Raw genomic sequence first — 23,181 nt, forward strand, 5'->3', positions numbered from 1 at the left:
ATTCTTCGGTTTTCGCTACTTCTGTAAGTAGAAACCAAAAAGGGCAAAGATATGGGGACAGTCGTGCAAGGTAAAATTTTGAAAGGAAGTGTCAATTCCTGATAATTAAATTTTGTGGAAATTTTATTATATGATGTGATGCACCGACTAAGATTTTGAAGATTTTGAGAAGGAACTGTCCTGATAATTGAAGTTTTTGGAAATATTTTCTATGATGTGAATCATGTGATGCTCCAACAAAAATTTTAAAAATTGTCATGAAAAATTTATTGTAATTAACGTTTGTGGAAATTTTTTTCTTCTATGATGTGATAGTAGTTCCCACTTTCTGACTTGAACAAGATGGAAGAGGCATTCGGTCTTTTGGAGAAAAGCAGCAACTTCGTGGAAGAGATAGGAGAGACTTATAGGTTCTTTTGACGATGGAATTGACAAAATTTCATTTATATCACATCAATTATTTTAAATTAAATATTATTTTTCATATTTTTTTACCAAATTGACTCAAAATTTGTTTTTACTTTATAACACATTAATCACCTTCTTTTACTATTTAAATAAAAAATCTACAAAAAGTTTTACTACGTATTAATTGTTGCATAAGAGTGAGGGATCTGTTTGGGGAATCGTACAATTCCGCTCCAGTTTTTGGCAAATCTTCTTTATATGATATTTATAATATATAGTTTTTAATAAGCAAAAAAACATAAAACTAATAATATGAAGTAGATGTTTTTTCCTAGCTAAAATGGGAAGTACTTTTTAATATTATAATTTCTTGATGAAATTAAGGTTTTAACCTAGTTCTCCAGGACCATCAACCGGCCAATTATTGACTAGGTCAAACTTCGCGTTCTAATCTGGACTAGTGCTAAATACTTTATGACCTTTTCAACAAATTCTTTTTTTCTAAAATTTCGGATGCAGCCATTTCCTTATATATCAGCCTCTCTTCTATCTCATAGTGCCTCGACAACCATAAACTACTCATGGACCGAGCTTGTTTCGTCTTCCTCCTCTCTGTGACACTGCTTCTAGCACGATGCTACATGGCTAGCTCAGGTAATGCAGTATTTCCCAACATTACCACCGATCAATCCGCTCTTCTAGCCTTAAAAGCTCATATTTCTCATGATCCTCACAATGTTTTGACAAAAAATTGGTCGACCAGCTTTTCCGTTTGCAGCTGGGTTGGTGTCATTTGTGGTACCAAGCATTACCGAGTCACTGCGTTGGACCTTTCTTACTTGGGCCTTGAAGGCACTATTCCTCCGCATGTTGGAAACCTTTCTTTTCTTGTTAGACTAAGCATCACAAACAATAGTTTTCATGGGTCTTTGCCCAACGAGTTGGCTCATCTCTTCCGACTGAAACTCTTAGACTTTCGATTCAATAACTTCAGTGAAGAAATCCCATCGTGGATGGGGTTGTTGTTCAAACTTCAATATTTGTTTCTAAATCATAATACTTTCACAGGCCCCATCCCACCTTCTTTATCTAATGCATCTTCATTGCGAATTGTTGATCTTGGTTATAACCAGCTTTCGGGCTCCATACCTTCTTCTGTCTTCAGCATATCCACCTTGCAAAGAATTTATCTTGGAAATAACATGCTATCAGGTCCAATGCCCTCTGTCATCTTCAACATGTCTTCACTCCAAGTCATTGACCTCCAAGCAAATAAGTTGTCCAGTGAACTCTCATCAGATGTGTTTGATAATCTTCCCAATTTGCAGAGCCTTCAATTGTCCTCTAATCAGTTTTATGGCGAACTCCCATCCACTTTATTTAAGTGCAAACACTTGCAATATTTATTGTTGCGGGAAAATAATTTCACAGGAAGAGTGCCACAAAAAATTGGAAACTTAACCATGCTTATGGAGTTAGACCTTAAAGACAACAGCCTTGAAGGTATGTTTAGTATTTGTTTTAATCAATTATATGGATGTCATAAGGTTGATTCAGCTAGCATACATGCTTTTATGATTGCATCATAGATAATTGGGTGCTTTTCATTTAAAAGTTCAAAAAAATTTGATGAACAACGTAAAAAAGTATTTACAATATATACCACTGTTGCAATGATTTTACAGGAAGATTACCTTCGGAGATTTGGAACTTAACCACACTTAGGGAGCTTAAACTTGGCCATAACCATTTTGAAGGTATGTCTATTCTTTTTAAGTATATTATATGGATGCCATCATTGATTCGGCTTCAAGCTTGCATCGGATTGGATACTTTCCACTTAAAGTAATTTATAAAAACCAAAACATTTAAGAGAGTGTAGAAGAAAAGCAAAATTGACGACGTAAATATATGTCTCGCTGTTTTTGGCTCAATAAGTTTGCATGCCACATCTAATGGAGTTTACGGCTAGCAAAAGAATTAGAAATGTGCGTTTGCAATTGTGAAATTGTAAGAATAATGTGTTTTTATAAGATATTGCAAAACGTAAGGTGTTTGGCATTACGATTTAAAAAACACTTAATCTGAAAAAAGAAGAAGAAAAATGCGATTTTTATAAATAGGCTAGAAAGCGCTTAACGATAGCACCACCAGTGAAGGGAAAGATGTTCAAGGGACTGTGTTTGTTATACAGTAGTCACGTACGGTGGCTTTCGCTAGTGTAGCCATCTCTGGCTATTGGGCATTTGGTAACAAAGTTGAGGGCCTCATCCTTAACAACTTGTCTCTTTATCTCTTGCAGCTTTTTTTTTTTTTTTTTTTTTTTTTTTTTTTTCACTTTTTGTAAAAATAAATCGATCTAAGACTTCACAGAATATAATACTATCCTTTTACTAGCTAAGTCAGAACTCAGAATAAATCTTAAAAGAGTATAACCTTAATTATCTACAAACATATATAGTTCAGGACGATGGTAAATTAGCAACTCAGTCGTGGTTCAATCAAAAAGGTGGCCAAATGGCCGTGTCAAACCAGGTTATTTATGGTCGACCATATGAATTAACTATTTGAAGTTTGCTTGGCTCATGAGACATCTGCTCACTTGTTTTAAGGTTCATTGAAAGCACCTTCTGGTTTTTTGCAAATAATTGTTCATATTGTGGCAGGTGCAATACCGAGTGAAGTTGGTAATCTACAAAAGCTACAGTTCTTCGGAATCAGTAGCAACAACTTTGTTGGCTTAATTCCATTTGAGATTTTCAATATCTCAACAATACAAGTCATAGAAATGACTTCTAATTACAACCTTCAAGGGCAACTTCCATCAAATATGGGTCTCTTCCTTCCAAATCTTCAGTTGCTTTTGCTTGGAGAAAACAATCTAAGTGGAACAATTCCTAGCTCTATCTCCAATGCTTCACAGCTTCGAGGCCTAGAGCTAGCCTATAACTCATTCTCGGGGTTAATTCCTATGACATTTGGTAACTTAAGGCTACTCGAATATCTCAACATAGGATTCAATAATTTGACTGTGGAATCTTCTGGTTTGAGCTTTTTCTCAACTTTGTCGAATTGCATATATCTCAGTGAATTAGGTTTGGCAGTAAATCCACTGAACAACATCCTAGACAGTTCCATTGGGAATCTCTCTACTCTTATGCATCTTTCATTGGCTAGTTGCAATATCAAAGGTAGCATTCCAAGAGATATTGGCAATTTAAGAAATTTGATAAGGTTGAGCTTATCAAATAATGAATTGGCTGGACCGATTCCAACTACAGTGGAAAGGTTGCACATGCTCCAAGGCCTTTTCCTTCATAGTAATTAATAGCCTAGAAGGTTCCATCCCATCCGATCTGTGTTCTTTGAAGAACCTCGTTCAACTGTATTTAGATGATAATGAGCTTTCCGGATACATTCCTAAGTGCATGGATAATTTAACTTCATTACAAATTCTCTCCTTAGGATTCAACAAATTAACTTCAATTCCTTCGAGCTTGTGGAGCCTTACTTATCTATTGGAGGTCAACTTGTCATCCAACTCTTTAACTGGCTCTCTCCCATTAGAGATTGGAAATATGAAGGTCCTGCGGCTATTAGAGTTATCAAGAAATCAATTTTCTGGTGATATCCCAATAACAATTGGCGGCCTCACAGATCTAGTGCAGCTCTCTTTGGCAAATAATCGACTAGACGGCTCAATTCCTGAATCATTTGGTAAACTGATAAGCTTGGAGTCTTTGGATCTTTGCAATAACAACTTATCTGGAGAGATTCCTAAGTCCTTAGAAGCACTCCTATACCTCAAATATCTAAATATGTCTTTTAATAGACTGAGAGGACAAATTCCGACAGGTGGAGCATTTGTAAACTTCTCGGCTACATCATTTATGTCAAATGATGCACTTTGTGGTGTTCCTCGACTCCAAGTTCTTCCATGTAAAGAAGGTCTTCCTCGAAGAAAAAAGACCAAAACACCACGTATGCTAAAGTATTTACTACCATCAATTGGTTTAACAATACTTGTGGTGATCCTTGTATTAGTTTGGACGAGACGCCAAAAAAGGAATGCTAAAGTTTTAATTGAGGCAGACTTGTCACCTCTACCAGCATGGAGAAGAATTTCCAAACATGAACTTTTACAAGCAACTGAAGGTTTTAGTGCAAATAAGTTACTTGGTAAAGGGAGTTTTGGATCAGTATACCAAGGAACACTCTCAGATGGGATGGTTGTTGCAATAAAAGTTTTCAACATGCAAGTAGAAGGGGCATTCAAGAGTTTTGATGCAGAGTGTGAGGTACTCCGTAATATTCGCCATCGAAATCTTATTAAAATCATCAGCACTTGCAGTAACATGGACTTTAGAGCCTTCATATTGGAATACATGCCTAATGGAAGCCTAGAAAAGTGGTTGTATTCTCAAAACCACTCTTTGAATATCTTACAAAGGCTAAATATTATCATTGATGTTGCATCAGCACTTGATTACCTTCATTATGGTTATTCAACATCTATTGTTCACTGTGATTTGAAGCCAAGCAATGTCTTATTAGATGAAGATATGATTGCACATGTCGCTGATTTTGGCATAGCCAAACTCATAGGTGATGAGGATTCCATGATGCGGACAATGACCCTCGCTACTATTGGGTATATGGCACCAGGTGAATTTTTTTTTTTGTATGGCATTAAAACTTGCATCTCTATTATTCTACTCATACATAGATAGGTGTAATTTTTGTAGAATATAGCTCTGTTTTTTGTTTTTCTTTTTTTTGATTTTTTTGATTTGGTTTAGAAATGTTACTTGTAGAGTATGGATCGGAAGGAATAGTTTCTACAAAAGGCGATGTGTATAGTTATGGCATCTTACTGATGGAAACTTTCACAAGAAAAAAGCCTACGGATGACATGTTTAACGGAGAAATGAGCTTGAAGCGTTGGATAGATGAATCACTAACCCTTTCAGTAGTTGATGTTATTGATGTCAACTTGCTGAGAAACGAAAGAAATTATAGTGCTGTGGAGGACTGTATATCATCCATTATGGAATTGGCTTTGGGTTGCTGTGCAGAGTCACCGGAAGAAAGAGTTAATACAAAAGATATTGCAGCCACACTCAACAAGATCAAATTCAAGTTTCTGCAAGATATTGGAGGAGGCTAATGTTAGATAGTTCATGATTGTACTAATTATATTAATTGGCGGCCAATTGCTATTCAAAATTAGTCTCAAAGTCTTGGAGGCAAGCAACATCATTATTTATGTAGAGATGCTCCTAAAAAATGCCCAAGCTCCAATTTTCTTGCCATGAAGTTGAGTTCAGCTGAGTTGATCAAGTTGGGACCCTATGGAAAACAAATTTAAACCTAAAGGTATCAATGTTTATATTTGAGCTTAAGATAAATTATTATTTGCCTATTCTAGAACTTGCGATTGCATTAATCTAACAAAACTGAGAGCCTAATTGTTTATTTACTTATTAGAATATCATTTTGGTCAAACTTGGTTAGAAGCAATGGTTATTTTTTTCATTTTTCTTTCTGGGAAATTTCACAAAAACATCCCCGGACTTTTACTTGTTTTGAAAATACTTTCTAAAGTTCAAAAACTCTTAATTTAAAGTATCAAACTTCTCAATTTTTTGCAATGTCCCTATTCTATTAGGATTTTCCGTTAAATCTTGTAAAAATTCTCAAGATACCTCTATTTTTTTAATTATAAAATATAAAATAAAAAATTGCAAAGATTTGGATATTGGTTAGGATTTAACGGAATCTGCAAATATATATATATTATTTTATCTTTATAAAATATATATATATTTTGAAAATTTTGACAAAATTTAACGAAAAAATCTAACAAATTGAGGACATTGCAAAAAATTAAAAGTTTCAAATTCTTGCATGGCAAACCATAATCTAGAAGAAATATGGTTTCCTCTAGCTGATGACTTCTAGCATGCTCTAGGACCGATTTTTAATTAACCTGAGACAAAAAGATTTAAGACTAGTTTTAGACATAAAAGAGTTTCCAAACTACCAAAAATTGTCAATGTCTCCCTTAAGTCGATAGTCCATATAAGTCAATCATTAAATTTGTGCGAATCTCACATAAGTAAACGTGAATCCTACAAATTTAATGATTGATCTATTAAATTTGTACCAAAAAAAAAAAAAATGAATAAATTATTAACACCAATAATTTATCAAAATTCTATTCCTGTCAAATAATGCAAAATGTCAGCTTTCTTTTGGTTAAATGTGGTCAATTATGGACAAAGTTTTCCTTCAAACTGGGTTGGAGAAACTTCGTTCAACCAAATTTATAAAAATGAAATGTGCTATTTGAACATGTGAAAAACATATGCTTTTTGAATATCATGGACAAAATTGAAATAAATTTTATTAAAAACTCATATGCATTTCACATATTACTAAAAAAATTGACACATCATTTTTATAGATTAGATTGAAAGAAATTTCTCCAACCTAGTTGGAGGAAAACTCTGTCCATCAATTACGCTAGGCTGCAGGGGGCCATGTGATTTGAAAAGGAAAACTCGAAGAATATCCTTTCGGATTTGATTTGGTTTAGGTGCTATAAAGATTAAAATTACAATATAAATTTTTTGTAATTTTTTTTTTTTTTTTAAGCATTTAAGCCAAATCTTTCTTTAATATTCTGAAGTGTTTTAAGATGAAAATGAAGAAAAAGCCACATAACAAAAAGTCAGTCAAACAAGTAATTGCAAACAGGTGGACAAAAGATCAGACTGCAGGCTTTCTTTTGGTTTTACAACAAAAACTCTGTGAATAGCGATGATGGAGTCTTTTTACTCAAAAGGCTTTGCTAGGCAAACGTATGAAAAAAAAAAAAAAAAAAACTTGACCCCTTTCATCTTCCCATTTCGTACTTTGTTCAACACAGTATAGCCATATAGGTAGTCAAAACAAAACTAAAATTTTTAAGAAATTACCAAATAATTTGTAATGTTTTTCAAACTTTTAATTGAAACAATATCTCTCAAAATTATCAAAAAATTCCAAGGTCGTATTTTGTATTAAAAAAATAATTTACAAGAAAATTTTGTGTCATTTTTAGTGTAGAGGATTTACAATACAACTGTTTTGAGAGGTACATCAGTGGAGATACAAAGACTTATTGTTTAGTCGTTTACAAGTCTTCACTCTTTGTCCCATAATGCAAGTGTTAGGTGAGCTTTCTATTTTGCTTTTTCTTTGATTCCTTTCATACTAAATCATGGAGTAGAGTCCGCCATTGTTGGCCTCGTACAAGTAAGCCAACGGAATCCAAAGCTCTCTCTCTCTCTGCCTCTTTACCAGGAAAAGGGAAGAAAGACAAAGAAACAAAGGAAAGAAAAAGATTTCCACAATCCAATAAAGTCCATACTAGGAAAAAAGAAGAAACAAACAACTCTGCAGCTTTCATGGTTGCATTGTAATTTTTTGGTAATTTTCATTTTCATGGTAACATTTTCCTTCCTATGCGATTTTAGTAGATGACTCAATTTATAAAGCTTTAAACTGATTTCCAATACAAAACAAATCCCTTGAATTAAGGGTAATTAATCACAAATCAAATCCATATTAATCGAAAGGATTTCTATCATTTTTACTAACCTATCACTTCAAAAGAATCTAGTCAATTGGACATTCCCTGTAATCACTTTTAAAGCATAGTTTCACCTATTAAGTGAGTAATATGAGACTTCGCACCATGAGCATTTTTTCTATAAATCACCAACTCAATATGGAACCAGAGTATTACAATACATATTAATTAATGCATACGGTAATCACATACTTTATTAGAAATAGTAAAAATAGAGTATATTGAATTATCATTTTTTATTTTTTAGTTTGAAAACGTATTCTGATAATCAAGTATATCTTGTAGAATTTGCATATAAATGCGTATTGACTCAACTTACAAATAATCAGTCAAGCACGTAAAGTTAAACGTAGGATATGGGATATCCGCCATTTTCCGGCCATTTCCATTTTCCATACATTCTTAAACGAAACTGACAAAAAAAAAAAAAAGATTAATCCATTGTAGAGTTTGATGCATGTGGCCTTAAAAAACACCTGCAATTCATGATAGACTTTATATAATACTAAATTTTGTTGGTGTAGTTCATCATAGTTCGTCCCATTGTATATTGTCAGGAATATATAATGTATGATTTCAAACTTTAATCAAGCAAGTTTGCATTGCATTTAAAAATATCCCATTTGGGCACAATCAGAGCTTGGATTAAAAAAATGTTATATTTTCTTTCTCATTGTGTACTGATATTTTTGCAAAAAGCAATTAACGTAGTAGACAATCTTGCAGGACACAATTTTGGTCTGAAGGGATGAGAATTTTTTTTTTTTTTTTTTTTTTTTTGAAGACTGACATCCCTTTTGTGAAATTTGATGCTATCTTAAGATAATTAGGAGAATAGATTATTTTTTTTTAACCTTTTCTTAACTACTTGTTAAAAATTCTTAAAAACTAGCATCTAAGCCAAATATTGGCCAAGTGTTTCTCCCATGGAAGTACTCTATTAATCTACACACAACACTTTATGGGGATTTCTAACTAACCCCATAAGATCTCCTAGATTAGCAAAGTATTTCCATGGGCTGCAACATTTCTTCTGCCTTCTTGTGTGAGAAAGCTTATAGAATTCATGTAAGTTTAAGTCTTCATCCAGCACAGTATTGCCAGGGACTTGGAATTTGTGAGAGATGGATGAAGCAAATCAGTGAGGATGCGTTTCTTTGGATCCCCAGCTTCTCACTTTGGAACATGATAAGATTTTTAATCAAATCTCACTTTGGTAATTCATATTTCAACTCTTGATACGGGTACACCAATGTTGCCTTTATCCAAAACATAGTAATTCTGAAAAATGTACCATATTTTTCATATATTGTTGTTTTAAAGGAATCAATCAATTTATCAATTTATCGTTCATTTTATTTGGAATCCAATACTTACTCAATCCAAAACTTCCTTCCTCAAAGCCTAGAGATAGCTCTTTTTGTAACCAAATACAATGCAGCCAAAGAGAAATATTTCTGCAGCAGTTGACTACCAATGTCTACAACTAACAGCTTGTATCCGATTGAAGTCTATATCTCTCTCTCCTATTTTCTCTCTGATCAATACAACTATAAAGTGTGGTTTGTAAAACAAGAGAACCAATTGAAATTCAGTTTCCTTTAGACAACGCTAACCTATCTATTGACATTAGTAGGCAACAAAGAAAAAGAAGGGAGCATTTTTTTGGAGGGAAGCCCATGGGCATTTCTTTGAAGTTGTCAATTTGGTGAGAAAATTGTGTCAAAAATTAATTATAATGAATGTTATAAGCGCCAAGAATTTCCTTGAATTACTTGCTGAATGGCAATTTCAGTAATGGATAATTGCTGAAGATCTAAGAATAGTAGCAAACAGATTCAACAATGTAAATCGAGTCACATTCAAGTTAGACAATTAGGGTTTGATCCATTCTAATCTGTTCTATGAACTCAGCAGGCAGGGTGCCTTAAATAAAGTTTATATGTTAGATTTAGTGGGGAATTATACTTGTAAGCTCATTGTTTATCTGATTATATACTGAATGGTATACTTATGCAGAGAAACATTGCAAACCCACTAACAAAAAATAATTCACCAGGAAAATGTAAAGCATTCTTGTGTTCATAAGTGCATCATTTGGTTGCAAGGAAAATTTTAAAGAGAAAAAGAACTAAAAAGAAGCAAAAAAAAAAAACAAAAGGCAGCAGAAACTGCAAAGCAGAGTTGCACACCTCTAAATATTGAAAAATAGATTGTCCATTTCATTATCATAGCATTTTCTTAACAAATGACATCTAATATATTAAAAGAAATCTTGATCATACCTTTTTTTTTAAAAAAAATAATGCAATCTCATTAAAAGGGTAGAGGAACGCAACCCTAGTTCACAGTAAGTGCAAAGAAATCCCTAATAAGGAGAAAAGAAATCTTGATAATCCTATATACATGTATAAGTAATCATTTCCTCTGCGCTAGCAATCTTAGCAACAACCAGCAAAGTTAAGAAAACGTCATGACAACTTTAGGAAGGAAACAACATATCAGCAAAATGAAAGCAGTCTTCCACAGACCTTTTTCAGATGACACTTAGAATGTCTGAACAACTTCTATCAGGCATCAGCCTTTTGATATATTTGCAAACAACGAAGATGGTAGAAAGATTCATCAGATATGAACTTATTAGGGCAAGACTTCCTACTCGAACTACTTTGTTGTAATATGAGAATATACATATAATAATAACAACCATACTCTTGATCAATTAAAAAGGAATTTGTCTATTTGGATTCACAACATCCTTAAAAAATTAAAAATTGCAGAATCAATAAGGCATACCTCTTTATATTCATAATCTCAATCAGTTTGTTCCTGGGAATACAGCATTAGGATAATCGCTTCCCTTCTCCATACCTATTTTGCTTGAAAGACACTGATAGAAATGTAACTGGATCAGCATGGTTCCGTTGATGCAACAAAGTTAATTCCCATTTTTTATCAATGAATAAATCAGAAAAAACAAAGGAGCAAAATATTACCATCAATATCCTGTTCAGGACCAACATTTTCTTCATTGAACACTTTGGGTTCTACCTACAAGGGTGTGATGCCAAATCATTGGAAAAAAAAAAATGCATATATGCTATGGGCTAGGTGTTTAGGCTAGGAGTGTTGAACTCACAGGTTTCTTCTCTTTTGTCAAGCCAACAAAGGCACCCATATTTATGAAAAACTTCAATGTTCGGCTTTCACTCTCCGCTTGGTCACTGAGGCAATTCAACAAACACCTGTTGTGCATTTACACGAACCCAACAAGAACATTGGCAAAAATGAGCAACAGGATCTCTCCAACGCCAACATTCAGAAACAAACAAAAGAGCCTCTTATATCAACTCAATGCCAATGAAAAGTACAAAATTCCAAAATAGGAAAATGATCAAATATACAAACCTATGTTCCAAAACATCAGGATTGTTTCTTAGGCAAATATAAACACTACTTGATCATCTGTCTCACTTCGAGAGATCACGGCTCTGTTGAACCCCAATCGTAGGCTGTTCATAATTGTACAAAAGAAATGAGAGAAATAAAAATAAATGCAATGTATTTAAATCTTTCAAAGGAGATGAAAAATGTGAAAGAATATCAAAAACCCGAATTACTTCTAAGTGGAAGAACTGAGCCTTCCTTGGTGGAAGTCGAAGAAAAGCTAGAAGTAAAATAACTAACCTTTGGTTTTATTTCTCAATGCAAGGGATGTGAGCTATCTTGGACCACTCTCGTCCTTTATCTTTCTTACAGCTTTGTTTCAATCGAGGACACTTGTAGATACGAAGTCGTTGGAGTGAGGGAGGCAAGCCATCCTCTGGAAAGGATGTGAGATTTACACAATTTACGATATACAGTTTTTCAAGGGAGGTGAGGTTTTGAAAGGAAGAAAGGTATTTCAGATTGTGGAAGTGTTGGATGGTGAGGCTAGTAAGAGACGCAGGTAGCAACTTCTCTGGAAAGGACTCCAGATTCGGACATCCACCGCTGATTTCAAGATGTCTAAGAAAGGTAAGCCTGTGCAAACCCCATTCCAGCAAGTCCTCAATGATGTTGCAATCCCTGATTTCAAGTGATGTTAGGTTGGCGGGAAAACCCTGTTCCGGAAAGGATGATACCACGCTTGGACGACTCCAAATCTGTAAATTTTGAAGTGAGGTGATGGTGTGTATGCATTTGGGTAGGGCCATATCATCAATCCTCAACTTTCGAAGGTTGGCAGGGAGCAACCCTCCGTCTGGGATGGAAACAAGAGCTGGACAACTTAGAATATGAATAGTGTCTAGATGGCTGAGGGTGTGTATGCCCATGGGTAAGGATTCAAGGTTTTTACAATCCAAAATAACAATTTTTTCGAGAGACGAGTTGTGATGCAATCTATTCGCTATCGATTCCAACTTTGAACAAAAGTTAATCCTGAGGTATTTGAGTGTTGTAGGCAATTTTCCGCTTGGGATTAAGGATTTGAGGGATGGACAATGAAAAATACACAAGTACTTGAGAAGAGATGAGTTGCTACTACAAGTACTGATGGTATCATCCTCGTCCACCAACATCAGCATATTCTCGCAAGACCATATCTCTAGCCGCTTTAGGGTCGGAGGTAGCTTGCCTATTGCAACGTACTTAAGTGACTTACATTCATAAATACCAATATGCACAAGACACGTGTTGTTGTACATCACTGCCTTGGGTAAAGATTCCAAGGAATTGCAATCAGAGATATGAATTTCTCTAAGCGTGGAAGGCAAATTTGACAGTGGCTGCTCGTTTGCTTCTTCTGCTGCCAAATAAACTAGTTTGGGACAGTTATGAAACCTTAGAACACGAAGATAGGGGAGGGGTTGTAGTAATCCCACATCATTTGACCACAAAGGCGTCAGCTCCTCACAATTTTTAAAAGCTAGATCTTCTACATGAGTTAGTCCTTCAAGAAGAAGCCCTTCTACTGGAGACATGAATTCCGAAATTGTTGAAAGAGAACTCAAGTTTAGTGAGATAAAATCAATCTTACTTCTGCGTACCACCCCTGTCAATTCCTCAATTTGTAGTTGGCAAAGCTCCGGAAAGCTTGAAATTGAAACCACCAATTTTTGACATCTTTCTATTACAACTTTTCCTAGTGAAGGAAAATGGTTTGGTAACTTCTCCAATAGCATAGGACAATTTCTAATTGAAAGCTCACGCAGGTGTGGAAACTCTTCTTTGAGGCTCCATTTCTCCCATTCTGCCATATCCTGGAAACATAAAGTCACCAAGGATCTAAAAGGTTGTGACAAACCTTCCCCATAAAACTCAAAACCAATATTCTTCACACTCTCCATGCCGCTAATGAAAAGGTGTTTGAGTGATGGTAGTTGGCCGATTGGTGGCAATGATGTGCACTTTTTACACTTTTCAATCCTTAGCAACACCATATGAGGAAATGAATGACCTCTAAACCAAGTTGGAAATTTTGTTCCGCCATAGCACCTAATAGTGAGCTTGTTCAAAGCCTTGTGAGGTTGTAACATGTTAAGTATGTCTAACTCACTTGTTCGGTCTTGTAAATCATTCACTTTGGCACTCCATTCCAAGCACAATGCAGCAAGATCGGGCTTTTCAATTAACTTAGCGTTGCTTGCATCCTTGGGTTCAGTTGCGCGCATTCTCCAATTGTGAGATGATGAGTGTCCCTCGAAGATGCAACAAGGAACCTAGCTCTCTTAACACGAAGCAATTGCCTTTTCCAACAATTAGATTAGATAATGTTCGGAGATGAGTTAATTTACCTATTTGAGGAGGCATTCCTTCCAGCTTGTTTGCATTTAGAATGTTGAGATGGCGCAAGCTGACCAAGTTCCCCAACTTCGAAGGCAGTTCCTTTAGTAAACGACATTTCTTCAATATCAATGTTTGTAAGTTGTAAAGAGTGGTTGTTGATTCAGGCAAGCCTCTAATTAAAGTGTAAGAAAGGTCAAGGTACTGTAGATGCTTCAAATCACCAATTGAATCCGGTAGCTCAACTATGCGGTACCCACTAAAAGAGAGCACTCTTAAATATAGTAATTTCGGCAACAATTGATGAGGAACATTTTGAGTCAAATAACTTTCCCAGGGACGTGGAAGTGGGAGGAAGGTACGAAGATATGTGAGTTCAAAAAAAGACTCAAACTTTTTAGCGACATCGTATCTCCCACCCAAGTAAGAAGAGTGTCGAGCCTTTTCAGGAAGTCTCCTTCCATTACTACCCTTGATTTGATCCTCCATTCTAAAGCATATATCTCCCGCAACCCATTGGGCCAAATCGTTGATGAGGTCATGCATCAGAAATTGTGATCTATCGTTGCTTGATTGTTGGAAAAAGGACCTTGCCAACAGATCACGAAAATACTTGCTACCCAAATCTTCCATTTCCTTGTCACCCTCTCGTGGCTGAATTAAACCTTCTGCCATCCATAACAGAACCAACTGCTTTTCTTCAAATTCATAGTCCTTGAGGAGTATTGAACAATACATAAAACACCTTTTTAAATGTGAAGGGAGATGGTCGTAGCTTAACATAAGAGCTGGAACAATTCCACTTCTCTCATCTGGTATATTCCATATCTTGCTCGTAAGTACTTCCTCCCACTCATCACGGTCCTGTGTAGTGCGCAAGAGGCCTCCGAGGGTCCTTGCTGCTAAAGGCAAGCCTTTACATCTTTCAACCATTTTTTCACCAATATCTTGAAGGTTTGGATGTTCATCGAAGTTGCTTGCCCCCAATGCATGTTGGGTAAATACAAACAAACAAGCATCATTTGACAACACTTGCAAACGATAGGCTTGAACGGTACCCGTCATTGATGAAACTCCCTCATTGCGAGTTGTGACGACAATTGTACTTCCTGAAGCCCCTGCTAGGAAAGGAGCACGTAGGATAGTCCAATCATGGTATTTCTCATTCCAAAGATCATCGAGAACTATTAGAAACTTCTTGCCTTTCAATTTCTCCTGTAGTTTGACTTGCAACAAATCCAAATCATTTTTGTCCTTCCCTGTTAGTACTTGTAACAAATTCGAATCAGTGTTGTCACGACTTGCAAAGGTGACAGATTTCAGAATTGCTTTAGTCACTCTAACAGCATCAAAGTCTTCAGAAACACAAGTCCATGCTCTAATTTCAAAAGAGCTTTGCACCATTTCATCATTGTATACAAGTTGAGCTAGAGTTGTTTTTCCTATACCTCCCATGCCAAATATAGGAATCACAGATACTCCAGCATCACAACATTTTTCACCAAGCAACAATTCAAGTATAGCCTCTTTATCTTTTTCCCTACCATAAACATGAGCATCAGTCATTACAGAAGTTGGCGCCAGCACTCCTGTTTTCCTATGTGACCTTCCATCGGTAGTTTCTTTCAAAGGCAGTTGATCTTTTCGAGACACAATTTCATTGAATCGATCTCCTTTATCTTTGACCCCAACATACTATTAATCTTAACATAACTTGGAGTAAAAGGAGTAACCCAAGCAGCTGAGGTGAGTTTTGGTACCTTAGTTGGGTGAGCCTGACTTTGAGCAGTGGATGCATAAGTGGTGAGCTCATCCACTATGTCGTCCACATCGTAAGCCAAGTGTCTCAAATCATTCAACCACTCTTTCACAGCCCTCTCAGTATGTTGCTTCTCCTCCACATCATCGAGCATTGACTGAATTGTTGCCAGCTTCATCGTCCACTTTTTCAGATTTTCTTGAAGTCCCGCTCCGCGTACAAAGTCCAGAAACTCGGAAGCCATCAGTTGATCACACAACAACTGAATGAAGGAAGAGACAAGGAGCTCTCCCACTTTCTTCATTGAAGAAACAATCAACTCTTTCATGGTTTTCTTGGTAGGAATTGAAGGAATGAAGCAAGAAACGATGGAAGTTAAGATAGGCAAAGCACTCAAATGCACAAGTGAATGGAATCTTGTGTGAAAACTTAATTGGGCACTCTCAAAACTTGTTATTCGCTGTTAATTTGTGGCGTGCTTTCTGGGATCTTTCTCAATCTGCACATTTTTCTATTTTCTTTTATGTTTATTTATTTAGAAATCTCTATAACTCTATATATCAGCGGCTTTTTAAATAAACCACTACTAAAATATTTCTGTTTTATTTTGTTGCCTTCCACTCGTTATTTCTAATCAATAACAGCGGTTTTTCCAATGTTACATTAAGGAAATGGATTCTCTCCATTTCAAAATCTCAACGTTGTTACTGTTGGTTGTGACTTGTATTTCAAAGTCAAAAGAGGGTGGTTGGAGAAAAATTGGCATGCTATACTTTTCTCTAGGAGATTGTCGACAATTGAGGCTAATTGGTTGTATTAGTCTTCATCCCTCTAGAAGCTTTGATAAAAGGAACAATAAGTGCAAGCCATATTGTCAACAATTGTAGGCTATGTTTAGAAGAGAATTGTGAGCTTTGCTTATATATAGCCATTCGGCTATTGTGGTGAAGGGGGCAGTAGCTCCACACAAGTAATCCCAAGAAGAGAGTTTTTTCTTTTAGCGAGTAACAAAGAAGAGAGCTAGGGATGTGCAAGAGAGTGAGTGTTTTTGTCCTTTAACTTAATTATCACTTATTGCATTGAGAGGAGTGTGTGGGGCTTTTCTATAGGGCAAAGTGTATTTGAGTGGTATAGGCATGTACTGTGAGTTGTAATAATTTGCTCATAGTGGAACTCTCTTGTTGGGGGACGTAGGCCAGGTTTTGGGCTTAACCACGTAAACTCTTTGTGTACATGTGTGATTGATGTGTGTTCTCGTGTATTTTCTTTCCAAACTTGTCTTTCGCATAAAGGGTCATGTGAGCTTTGTAGGTTTCGAGATGGTTCACTGGATCCTGGCTTCCATCGTAACGGTCCATGTGCGGCAACTTGAACTTCTCGGGTAAACCAACCTCTACGATCTTCTAGGTGAATGACAGGTTCGTCGCCAGGAAGTCGTGACTTATGGAGCGGGAGCCATTCAATCGCTAAGTTAGGCTATCCAGCGTAGCTTGGATGGTGTCTATATGCGCATCTGCTGAACCAATGTCTTTGGTTACCGGTGGCACGTTGATCCACTGGACGTTCCCAATTGTAACCCAGCACTCGTCGAGTCCTTCTCCGAATTCGGGTTCTTGTAGGTTCTCTGCAGCAAGGTTTCCATCATGTGCTCGTTCTGGACCTTTTAGGTCCTCAGATGCCTGCTATCTGGCAGGTGTGGACCAAAGATAGGGGACTCGGCAGGAGTCTCTTCAGTTTCGTAGTTGCCAGCATCATGTAGATTGACGTTATTTGACAGGGGAGGAAAGTTGGTCATGTTGTCTGTGTTTTCGGTTTGGCCTTGAGATCTCGTGGATACCATTCATGACTTTTGTCCTGTTTGAATGTTAATTGCCAAAGTATTCATATTTTTGTCCTTAAACTTATATGTGTTAATTTTTTAGTATTATTAATTTGTGCTATTTTACTTCATTTTTGTATTTTCTTTGTTCTATAGGTTTTTGGAAGAAAATAAAGCGTTTCCGAAAAAGTTCCAAGCTTAAAGGACAAGTTGGGAAGACCTAGAAGATATGATTAAGCTTAACCAATCATGGTTAAGTTTAATTAAATAAAGGAAATGATTAAATCGAAATTTCTCAAATTAGAGTCAAAATCGGATTGAATTCAAAAATTGGATTCTGCACACTTCTCGGTATTTTTACGATAACTTTCAGCTCAAATATCCAATTGAGGTGATTTAAGCGGCATTGGAAAGCTAACTTAAAATGATACAAATCATTGTGATATAGAATGTTCCTAATTCGGAGCACCGCTATGAAAAAATCACCCCGTAAGATAGGAACGCAATTCTAGACAAATCCTATTCCGATTTGGACTTAGGTTTTCTTTATCCTAGTTGGACTAGGACTTAAATCTCCGAATTTCCTAGGATTACTAGGGCTTCTAGGACTCTCCTAAGCCCTATAAATAGACCTCTAAGCCTCACAATTCAGAAGAAAATTTAAGGAGACAACTTTGGGGAGAGGAATTGGAGCCTACTTCTTGGAGCGGTTTTCGGTTCTTTCTTTACCTTTTCTTTTTAGTTTTATTTTAATTATGTGTAACTACTCTTAAGGAGGGCTAGATTGAAGCCCTAATTATGTTTATTTAATATTTCAATATTAGCGCCTTTGTGATAATCATATTGTGTTGCTTAACTTGATTAATTCATGTTTTCTTGAATTCCTCATATGTATGTGACTAGGCATAATTATATGCATATGGTATGAATTAGTTAATTAAATTAATTTGGATCACCGAGTCCTGGTTCTAATAAGAGTAACAAAAGAAATCCACACCGGATTCTTGAGTTAATCAACATAAAAAACTGGGAGTATACACTCATGTCCTAGGTTGAGTGTGTTTGTCGATTTTCATAAATTTATGCTTTCTTAAAGAACAACTTAGTATACACATATGCTAAATCCTTTAAGAAAGAAAAGAGTTAGAGTATACACTTATGCCTAACTCGTTGCTTAGGAAAATCAATAGCTTAAGGAGTATACACCCATGCCCTTAGGTTGACAAACATTAGGTATACATAATATGATTGGATCATTGGCATATTGTTATATTATTTGAGTATAATTAGTGGTAGATATCAAAGCTCTACCTTTACTTTATCTTTATATCTTTTTATTTCTTTTTCACAATATCAATTTAGTGACAACTTGATATTTTTAATCAATTCTAAATAAAATCAACAATCTTCGTGGGATCGATCTTGTATTTGCTGCACTGTACTATCGTTTGATCTTGTGCACTTACGAGTAAAATGTACTAAATATTATCTATTAATTTAGGTAGTATTTGGCACAACATTGAACTTTGAATCATTAGATGATCGTCGTTCCCATAAACGGCACCAACTGTTGAGACGGTTGTCAGCCCTAGTAGCAATTTGATTTCAAAGCCTGCTAAGAATGAAAAAATGTATCACTAGTGACAGACCGCGAAGTGGAGGGTGTGGTAGTCGTGCCACCTCTGATGCCTGAGTGAGAATTTGAGTAAGATAGATAATAAGAAATAATAATAATTGAGAATGATAAGAGTAGAATTGAGTATTTATTTGTATCGTAGGTGGCTCCTCTTTTTATAGAGGTTATGAGTGAGTGGAAGAATCCTAGACTCTTATTCGACGTCCATTGATACGTGCGAGTGGTTCCAATAGAAGATCATCTGGGAGATTGAATGGATAAGTCATCGTGTACCTAGACTCCTTTTAGGAGAGATTTGGTTGGTTGCTCTCTGATTTTGGTTGTAACTCCCAGATTTGGTTGTTTGGAGAGTGATTATGCTCCCTTGATTATAGGGTTTATGTAATTTGGCATGCAACCATTTTGATATGGGGGCGTAACTGCATGCTTGAGTGCGGATCTAACACGATCAGGCGATCGTGTCATGATTTGCTGGATCTTGGGCTTAGTGCCTTGGTATCATGGTGAGCCGTGGGCCTCTTTTTCGAAGTGGGCCTTTTGATTTGAGCTTTAGGAGATATTTTGTATCAACAAGCATCACAGCTAAATGCAATGTGGTTGAATTAAATTTATTTGGGGCAGTTTTGTGGAAGTGCTTTTGGAGTTTCTGGTAATTTATGGATGAAACAGTAGAATATTGTCTTTGTGCAAGACGTAAAATATTTACTTTTAGTACCGAAAATAAAAAGAGTGGCTAATGTCACGAACATGATTGGTTACATAGCTTTAGATGTCTTAGAGATCTGTCCACGAGATTTTAAATTTTTTGAAATCCAAAACATTTTAAAAGAAGCCGGTGTTAGAAGATCAACAGATCTAAATTCTTCCCTGCCACTGACACTGACACTAACACCGAGTGGCATTGGTGTTGATGAAGCAAACCACTGTAATCCGGACAGCCAGCTCAATCAAGTTTTAAGAGATGGCGGGGATACATTCGTTCATTATTAGCAAAACATTTGAAGCGGCAGAAAAATTGGATCGAGGAAACACGCGTGGCACATTAATGTTGGTGGCTTCTGTAATTGCAGCCATAACCTTCCAAGTTGGGATCAGCCCACCAGGTGATGTTTGGCACGAAAATACAACCACAGGTAGTGTTTGGCAAGAAAAACACAAAGTCGAAACAGCAGTTTTAGCATATTCCTCTCCAGATGACTACCAATTCTTCTTATTTGTCAATACCAGTTTTTTCATTGCATCTGTGTGCATCGTACTTTTGGTACTTAGTGGAATTCCTCTTACAAGCAAGTTCTTTATATGGCTTATGACGTATGCCATGGCCTTGTCGGTCGGGTGCTTGATACTCAACTTTTTACAGGCACTGAATTTGGTGACCCCGTCTGAAATAACCTATTTACAATTATCTCTCTCAGGCGTTGGACCTAACTCGTTGGCCCAAATATTAACATTTACTTTGATTGTAGTAGCTGTGATTGTTGATTTGATTCACATAATTGCCCCACTCTCTTGGATGGTGAATTGAAGTTGCGCAATTCATATGCAAGTCAATAAGGAGTCCTGCTGAAGACCTGGCTAATGTCTAAGATCTGCAGATCTTGTTGAGGAGATTTCGGTTGGGGATGGGAAAATTGTGCTATTGTGGTATGTGTTCCATTAGCAAGATTGTTATGTTAAACAATTTTGGCATGCTTTTGTTGCTGAATTTCGGCTTGAATTTGGATATTGCTTCATGTTTTGTGGATACGTTTTGGTCTTCAACCAATTAGAGTTGGTAATCTGGTTTTGTTTGATATGGTTTTGGCATGAGACATTGATGTGTTGAGAAGCTCTATCATTGGCGTCAATATTCAATCATGCCACCTAATTGGGTCTTCTCCCTTTTGACTTAGACGTTGATATGTTTGATTCAAGTTTGTTGTCTTGCGTAGAATTCCACTACGCGGCTTCCGCGTCATTCATGCCCATTAGTCTCGACGGAGTTAATGGTTTAGATATGAATCCATTTTTGTAACAAATATTCATCAATTCCTGGAATTAAAAGTCAAAAAGTTTATGTAAGAATCAAATGATCACTTTCACTCACTGCCCCTATTTATTTAAAATGAGGCTATATATTGAAGGCATCAATGAAGGTGTTGGTTTCATCCAAAAGAAGAAGATAAATATCCATGGGTTTCTCTGCCTTATTTCGTCCTCTCATTCTCATCGTATTCATCGTCTCCATCTTTACCATGCAGCTTTATCAGGTTCATGCAGGTTCGTTTCCTCTAATTTTCACAGCAGTAATTGAAAGTTTCACCATTTTTTGCTTTGTCTTGTTGATTTGTGATATGCATGGGATGTAAACAGTGCATTTAAACCCGGTTTTGTTATTATTTTTATTTTTTTTTCCTGCCATATCATGAGATGGTATTGGGTTTTATCACTTTATTCCCTAAAAACGCTTCATATGCTTTACCTTTTCTTTTGGCTCAAATTTAGTGTTGCTGGTGAATAAACTTCTGCCAATAGGTTTGGTCATAATTAAAATCCAATCTCAATTGGATCCAACAATGATTCGAGTAGTACATTGAACTTTAAGCGTAGGTTTGAGACCAAAATTAAACTCATGGAATGATATCATTATTCCATCAATTGGTTAATTTTTTGTCTTGAAGATATTTAGTTGGAATCCACTTCTGGTTGCCGGAGTTAGCTGGAATCTTCCAGCCGATGGTTGCCAAATTTTGCGGTTGAAGTTTCACCTTCTTAAACAAATGGAGTCTCAATTTTATTTATTTATTTTTTTTTAAAATGTGTGTTTTAGTAATTTTTGTTTAATTTCAGTGAAAACGTAATGATTTCGTCAAACGTAATGTTGCCTTTGTCCAAAGCATAGTAATTCTAAAATTGTAATTTTTCATATATTGTTTTATTGAAGGAATCAATCAATTTATCATTCATATTATTTGGAATCCAATACTTATTTCTTTCTGTCCAAAACTTCCTCGAGGTGGCTATTTTTGTCATCGGTAAAGAAGAAAAAAGTAGTATAACTAAATACAATGCAGCTAAAGAGACATATTTTCTCCAGCAGTTGCAAGACATATATCTGCAGCTTGTATCCGGTTGAGGTCTATATCTCTCTCCTATTTTCTGCACAGGAGGCCCATGGGCATTTCTTTGACATTGTAAATCTTGGGTGGAAGTGACCCCTTCCTGTATCGATTTGATTGTAGACTCAGAGATGAATGCTCTGTTGTGATTGTTCCCACAGAGCACTTACTCTGTCTTGATTCTTCTCAATGAAAGTTTCTCAATTTTACTCGGAAAAAAAAAAAAGGCGGCAAAGAAAAAGATGGAAGTAAGAATGACAAAAACGTTCTTCCTTTTTCTCTTCAAATAATTGCTTTGTACTTTTCCTATTCATTCTTTGCCTTTTCTTTTTCTATTCTTTTTTTTGGTTAACTTTTGCTGCATTTTTCTCAACCTTTTTGTCTTTTGACGAGACAAGTTTTTGGCCTTGAATTTATTTAAATAAATCCAAGCTGTGAAGTCCATTTGAGGGACAACAGAAGCATAATAAATGATAAGGCAACATTACTTGTGGGAGGAAAAAACTGATCCATATGAGACTATTTTTTGAATTGAAATTTCCGGCTACCTCAAGCGTCTGACCTCCTTTTTTTTTTTTTTTTTTTTTTTTTTGTTAAAAAAAAAAAATTGAAGAAGAGAAATACTAAAGGGAAATTCAAATTTGAGGTATTAGCACTAAATTTGAGGTATTAACACTAAATTTAGGATGGTAAAATCAATTTTAAGTGATACCATCCCTAAAGGGTTAACCTTCCACCCCTAGGTTTTTGTTTTAAATTTAAAAATAAATTTTGAAGCATTAGAAACTAAATATTAACTCATAAAAATTTAACAAAAAAAAAAAAAATCTAGCAGGACTAGGAAGAGAGAATTTTCTACAAATTATTATTATTATTATTATTTTGATAAAGCCACATCAGACTTTGGCAGACACTTATCTGACTCTTGACAGCGTGATAGCAGGACACCTAGTTTTTGTCTATAGGCCATATGGGTTCACGTTTGTTTGTGGACTAGCTAGGAGCCAAAGGGTCGAACCGGCCCAAACTAAAATTTTTTAGTCCAAAAATGTATACTAA

General features: G+C 35.8%; 3 protein-coding genes across 3 annotated transcripts; 1 reads left to right on the forward strand and 2 right to left on the reverse strand.

Annotated features, from left to right (window-relative positions):
* Positions 1-989: 989 nt before the first annotated feature.
* Positions 990-5,575, forward strand: LOC132185331 (probable LRR receptor-like serine/threonine-protein kinase At3g47570). Its single transcript, XM_059599118.1, has 5 exons — positions 990-1,911; positions 2,094-2,165; positions 3,075-3,728; positions 3,874-5,073; positions 5,223-5,575. Exons 1-5 carry the CDS (start codon positions 990-992, stop codon positions 5,573-5,575), a joined length of 3,201 nt encoding a protein of 1,066 aa, XP_059455101.1.
* A 4,818-nt stretch (positions 5,576-10,393) lies between these two features.
* LOC132185332 (putative disease resistance protein At3g14460) lies at positions 10,394-13,374 on the reverse strand. The gene is made up of 5 exons (XM_059599120.1): positions 11,732-13,374; positions 11,453-11,556; positions 11,184-11,289; positions 11,041-11,095; positions 10,394-10,934 (listed from the first exon to the last, which is right to left on the reverse strand). The coding sequence occupies exon 1, from the start codon at positions 13,372-13,374 to the stop codon at positions 11,740-11,742; it is 1,635 nt and encodes a 544-aa protein (XP_059455103.1). The 3' UTR covers positions 10,394-10,934; positions 11,041-11,095; positions 11,184-11,289; positions 11,453-11,556; positions 11,732-11,739.
* A 310-nt stretch (positions 13,375-13,684) lies between these two features.
* On the reverse strand, positions 13,685-15,265 carry LOC132185333 (putative disease resistance RPP13-like protein 1). Its single transcript, XM_059599121.1, has 2 exons — positions 15,109-15,265; positions 13,685-15,069 (listed from the first exon to the last, which is right to left on the reverse strand). Exons 1-2 carry the CDS (start codon positions 15,263-15,265, stop codon positions 13,685-13,687), a joined length of 1,542 nt encoding a protein of 513 aa, XP_059455104.1.
* Positions 15,266-23,181: the final 7,916 nt, after the last annotated feature.

This window comes from Corylus avellana, chromosome ca6 (assembly GCF_901000735.1).
Source record: "Corylus avellana chromosome ca6, CavTom2PMs-1.0".
NCBI lineage: Eukaryota > Viridiplantae > Streptophyta > Magnoliopsida > Fagales > Betulaceae > Corylus > Corylus avellana.